The following is a 6,243-nucleotide window of genomic DNA, read 5'->3' as shown; positions in this document are numbered from 1 at the left end:
CTAAAGTATCTAGCATATCCATGTCCACTCATGTCTAGGAGAAAATAAAATATGTACCACAAAAAAAAAACATGATATATATTTATTTTATACATGCACAATGTTAATATTTAATATATATTAGATGGTATAAATATATTATATTACCATGGTGGCAATACCTAATTTACAATTGATAATTGTTCATATAAACATGTTTCTTAAATATTTAAATCTCATTTTATTATTTAGATAGAATGGTTCAATTCTTCTTTATAGATTCTACAAATAAATAAAGTTATTCTTAATTTAGTTATCTTGTAATAAAATATACTCTTTACTTATATATATATATTAGATTTAATTATCCATCATATATTTTCTAAATTTTAACAAAAACTAAACTACCATTCATCACTTATTTAAAATAAACTAAGCACTTATTTAAAATTAACTATAATTGCAAGTCGTATTTTATATGTTATAATTATTTTATATAAAATCTATCTAAACCTTAACGATATTTGATAATATATTTTTTAAACCTTAACGATATTTGATAATATATTTATAAATATTAGTTATAAAATTTTATTGTTAAATTTTAAATTTCAAAATTTCAAAATAATTTAATTTTTAAATAAAATTTTAATTTAAAATATCTTCATTTAAAAATTAACTCAATTCAAACAATATCGCAATTTAAAAATAATGAATTATTTTTCCATTTAAAATTAATGAATTAATTTTCTATTTAAAAATAATTAATTAAACAATTAAATTTTTCAATTTATTAAAAATAATAAATTAAAAAATTTAATTTATCTATTTATTCCATTAACCAATGCACTGTTGAGATTCTTTTCCAGCCACATGAAACGATGACAGGCTACCCTTATTCGCGTTGCTTCTAAAATAGGAATTATACATTTGCATTGCTTCTAAAACTGGGAATCATTCAATCAAAAAATATGGACGGTTTATGATTAAATTGATTAATATACACCGTTGATTCAACTGCTTCTGCTTTCTCCATTTATTTCGCAATGGTTTGAAATCTGTATCTGACTTAGACAGAGTTAAAGTTCATTTAAGAATCTGAATGAAGATACTACCTACATTGGGCTGGAGGTTAAAATGCTTAATATGGACTGAATGTGGTAGAAAAGTTGATATATATATATATATATATATATATATATATATATATATATATATATAGATATAAATAATTGATTATTAATAATATATAAGATTGCTTAAAATTTTATATTAAAAATATTAAATGAGATAAAATTATATTTCTAAAACCAAAATCTTATTTCACTTATAAAATTAACCAAACTTATTAAAAACAAAAACAAGTTCTAATTAAAATATTAAATTGTCAAAGATAAAATAACAAGCATATAGGAACTTCCCTTATAAATATACAATGTCAAATGATTTTGAAACTGAAATACATGGTGGGCGCCTCTGGTTATAGAATCATGGAAGAAACAATGAGCGGAAACAGTGCTATGAATCATGTCAATTCACGATTTCAAAGAATGGGCAGCACAGCCGGTGATGTTATCACTTGCAAAGGTAAAATTATAGATTTTCATCCAGTTGACTGTGTATTCATCATGCTAGATTAGTTGGATTGTTTTTTTAAATTTGCATATGAGCATATGGTAAATTTGTTGAAATATCAAGCAGCGGCTGTAGCATGGGGGCCGAAGCAACCACTGGTTATTGAAGAAGTTCAAGTAGATCCACCGAAGTCTATGGAAGTCCGTATTAAGATTACTCACACCTCGCTCTGCCACACCGACATTACTTTGTGGATGCACGAGGTCAGTGGAAGGGTACTCACAACTTCTTAATTAGAAGTAAACTCTGCGGCACACATTTTTTTTTCTATAGATATTTAAATGGAGGGTGGTTCAAGAGAAGTTCCGAGAGGGACTGATAATTAGATTGGAATTGCACTCTAGTATCGAGTATGTTACGATATTGTTGAGAATAGTGTAAATCGATATCAGATATTAAAATTTTAAAGATTGAAATTGGTGGTAGGATTATGGGGTTTGACTGGGAGAACAATATCATATTAAGTGGGTTTATATTGCGAGATATTTATTGAGAAAAAAAGATATAATATTTAGAATGTGAGGCCTTCAAAGACAACAGTGAAAGTTATGTAGATACGCTGGCAGCTAGCTCTTGGGATAATCTATTTAACGAGGGGTTTGTCGAGAAGATGGGAGCATTTATTGTGAAGCTTTATAAAAAAAGAGCCGAATACATCAAGCAGATGAAAAAACAATCTGTCCCATAGGCTATCTTTAGCGTCGTGGATGTTAAAATAATTTCTTTCTTTCTTCTTTCTATATTGGGGATATAGGAGTAAACGGTTTTTATATTGGCAAATACAAAAAACGGAGCTTAAAGTTAATTAAAAAATATAAAAAAGCATAAAAAAATGTTAATGAAAAATGGATATCTACAATATCTAGTGAAAGTAGGGGTTTTTTAAATTGGAAAGCTATATTGGGGTCATATTGGTAGGGATTAAACAATGTAATTTTTAGAGGGATTTTCCAATATGTAATCAAATTAAAGATATTGTTTAATATACCATAGAGGTTTACTGAATGAATCTCCGTGAATAAGACTTGCTTTTATATTACTTATATCTTCCTTAACATATTATGTTTCTTTGTGCATGCAGGATGAGAAACTATTTCCGCGCATATTCGGCCATGAGGCTGCAGGGTAAGTGAGTTTGATTGCACTGTTGTTTCTATCACAAACAAAGAAAATGTTAATTGAGAATCTGTGACGAATTTCAGAATAGTGGAAAGCGTTGGAGCAGGTGTAACAGATCTAAAGAAAGGAGACTATGTGCTTCCATTGTTCGCTGGGGAGTGCGGAGACTGTGTTTACTGTAACTCCAAGAAGACCAATTTATGCGGAAAGTTCAGAGTGGACGTCTTTAGAACTGTGATGCAGAGTGATCAGAAATCCCGTTTCTCTGTTCGTGGAAAACCGGTGTATCATTTCATGTGCTCCACGTTCAGCGAGTACACAGTTGTTGACTATGCCTGTGTTGTCAAAATAAACCCCAACGCTCCTCCCGAAAAAGCATGCCTTCTCGGCTGTGGAATAGCAACAGGTGTGTGAACCCCTTCATCGGCGTTGTTTACTTTTTTTCATTTTGAGATGTCGGTTGAAATTTGGCGAGTTTTCGTTTTGTTATGGTTTAAGTTAGGTTTTTAACTATATATAATTAAATTAGGTTTTTGACCATATGAATTTAAATTAGGCTTTTTGAATATATGAATTTAGCCCACTGAAATTATTTTTAGAAACTTGAATTATAATGATTTTTATCCTAACATATAAATGTATATATTATAATGTATCCTAACATATAATTTATATATTTTTATTTTTATTTTTATTTATAATGATTTTTATCCTAACATATTTGAATCTCAGTAAATTCATTTTTAAATTTCAGCTTTCTATTTATCATGTAGACAGGTTGTTAATTTTGAAGGTGATTGAAGACTTGCATACAGAGCTACAAAGAAGATATAAAGGCGGTAGATGGGATAAATAAACGGTTGTTTATATATACATGGGTTGGATTGAAGAATATCATAGAAACCTGGATTTATGAAATGTTTAAAAAAAAGGATGGTCAATTTAAAAATTTTAATTTAAATTTTTTTTATTTAATATTATAGAATATTTGTATTATCTTTTATAAAATTAAAAAAAAAAATATCTTCAAAATAATTATATTTTTTTTTCCTCTAATTAAATTGATTAATAAAAAAAATTCTATATGAAAGAAGTGTTTCTAATATCATTTTGGGCCTCTGAAATTAGTAAGTAATAATATTGAACCATAGTATTGTAGTAAATTCTATTGAGAAATTGAAAATCTCTATGATTAAAATATAAGTAAATTTTTATTATAAAATAGAGTAAATCTCTATAATTAGAAATTTTGTAACATATATATATAATTCATATATTAATTCTTTTTACAATTAATCAATTATAATAATAATTTAAAATATAATTATAATTGAGTTAATTTCTATAAGTTTTTCAAATTCTAAAAAAAAATATATTACTCCAACATTATTTTAAAACCAATCACTATATATAAATATTTATCCACATAAAAAGATGTCAAACGGCCCAAGGAAACAGGTTAACGGCCCAAGACCCAGAGGCATCTGGCAGGAGTGAAAGCCTGCTCCCTTACGGACCACCAGCGGGTTATTTCAGGGGGCGTGGTTTTCCTTGATAACAGTGATGTGTCAACTGACATTCGCGGATAGCAGCCAGAGATGGCTGTCCTCACTGTTGGTTTGACAAACTGAATTTGATAGGTTTTTCCACCTTTTGAAAAAAAAAGATGTCAAACCTGTCAAAAATATCCCACATACAAATATTTATACCAACATTTTATCTAAATTACAAATTTCAAAAAAAAATTAAAATCAAAATATTTCCAAAATCTGTGATATGTTAATTTCTAGTAATTACCCACTAAAATTATTTACAAACAAAAACCGAAATAAGATTCCATTAAACGTTTTGTTGAAGATATACATATCCGACCTGCAGGTGTTGGTGCTGTGTGGAATGCAGCTAACGTAGAACATGGCTCAACAGTAGCCATCTTCGGTCTCGGTTCAGTCGGCCTTGCGGTCAGTAAATTTTACCCAATTTCGCATCTAGACCCGTCACGAAATTTTCGAATGTTTTTCATTACTTACCTATTTGATTCACCGAAATTTTCGAAGGTGGCTGACGGTGCCAGAATGAGAGGAGCATCCAGAATAATTGGAGTTGACACCAACCCTAACAAGTTCCCCAAAGGTAAATGAACACATCCACACTTCTGCAACTTACTAAGTTGTTCACGCACAGACTCAATCCATAATTTTCTTAATTCCCTGCAGCCATGGCCCTAGGAGTAACAGAATGCATCAACCCTAAAGACTACTCCAAGCCCATACACGAGGTATATTTTTATGTCCTTTCGGATAAGGCACTGCATCTGAAATTCTGTGTAGCTGATTGCAATACACATTTTTTATTGACATCCTTAGGAAATCCTGTAAATTCTATTCTTATTAGCTCAAGAGGTCAACTTTCTGGCAGGTGATACAAGAAATATCAGATGGAGGTGTAGATTACAGCTTCGAGTGCATTGGACATGCAGATATAATGTACCAGGCATTCTTATCTGCACATGATGTAATTTCCATTTCTCCTTTCTCTTTCTCTAAAGAAAAATTGTGCAAGTTTCAAACCCCTACACTGCAACTGATGATGTACTTAATGTGTGTTAATTTGGCACAGGGGTGGGGTTTGGCAGTGCTGGTTGGAATCGATCTGAGCTCGCGCAGGATAAGCCTTCGTCCATTGGAATTTTTCGATGGAAGGAGGATTGATGGATCAACATTCGGGGGATTCAAGGGGAAAACCCAACTGCCCGACCTCGTTGAAAAATGCATGAACAAGGTGCAACCAAATTCATGTCGTCTGTTAATTTTCAAATTGGTCTTTAGCGTTGAAGAATATCTAACAGTTTTGGTGTGTTTGTTGCAGGAGATCAGAGTGGAAGAATTTATTACACATGAGTTGCCCTTCTCCGATATAAACAAAGCATTCGATTTGTTGTTGGAAGGCAACTGCTTGAGATGTGTGATGTATCTATGATGCATCTATGATCGAAGCATGGTGTCACCAAATCATCAACTTTTAAAAATATTTATGTTTAATATAATCATGCTATTCCATGCCGTACATATATACAATGCCCTGCTACCTGCCATATCAGGTACGTACATGTGACAATAATAGTCAATGTACCCCGATCTCGGCCTTCATACATTGACAACAGTAATTTTTTTTATAAAAATATTAAATATTAGTATATACTTATTTTAAATATAAATTTATTATGAGTCTAAATAGATCTAATTTTGATAGGTATAAATTTTTTTAATGAGTGGACATTATTTAAATGTTTTGTATAGTTATTTTTTTACTATTATATCAATTTATTATGAGTTTAAATAGATCCAAGTTTTATAGGGATAATTTTTTTTTATGAGTTGATATTATTTAAATGTTTTGTATAGTTATTTATTTAGATTTTTTTATTTTGACTAAAATGAACAAAATTTCAACTTTGATGACAATCAAACAACTTTACACATTCCTATAAAAAAAAAAACTTTCAACTCA

General features: G+C 29.9%; 1 protein-coding gene across 1 annotated transcript; it reads left to right on the top strand.

Moving 5' to 3' along the window:
* The first annotated feature begins 1,529 nt into the window (after positions 1–1,529).
* LOC149141008 (alcohol dehydrogenase-like 3) lies at positions 1,530–5,857 on the top strand. Its single transcript, XM_089446553.1, has 10 exons — positions 1,530–1,566; positions 1,681–1,817; positions 2,696–2,739; positions 2,817–3,139; positions 4,612–4,694; positions 4,791–4,866; positions 4,950–5,011; positions 5,152–5,247; positions 5,353–5,514; positions 5,602–5,857. Exons 1-10 carry the CDS (start codon positions 1,530–1,532, stop codon positions 5,710–5,712), a joined length of 1,131 nt encoding a protein of 376 aa, XP_089302679.1. The 3' UTR covers positions 5,713–5,857.
* The last annotated feature ends 386 nt before the right edge of the window (positions 5,858–6,243 follow it).

The sequence above is a fragment of the Pinus tabuliformis genome, chromosome X (genome assembly GCF_031772625.1).
Source record: "Pinus tabuliformis cultivar Carrire ecotype Pingquan chromosome X, CPIR1, whole genome shotgun sequence".
In the NCBI taxonomy this organism is placed as follows: Eukaryota; Viridiplantae; Streptophyta; class Pinopsida; order Pinales; family Pinaceae; genus Pinus; species Pinus tabuliformis.
Note: the sequence above shows the minus strand (reverse complement) of the source record. Positions and strands in the feature narration are given on the sequence as shown.

Bases quoted from the DNA above. Each gene is read 5' to 3' on its own strand.
- LOC149141008 (XM_089446553.1), top strand. From the start codon at position 1,530: ATGGGCAGCACAGCCGGTGATGTTATCACTTGCAAAG. The intron at 1,567-1,680 runs GTAAAATTATAG...AATATCAAGCAG, and splicing joins TGATGTTATCACTTGCAAAG to CGGCTGTAGCATGGGGGCCG. The intron at 3,140-4,611 runs GTGTGTGAACCC...TCCGACCTGCAG, and splicing joins CGGCTGTGGAATAGCAACAG to GTGTTGGTGCTGTGTGGAAT.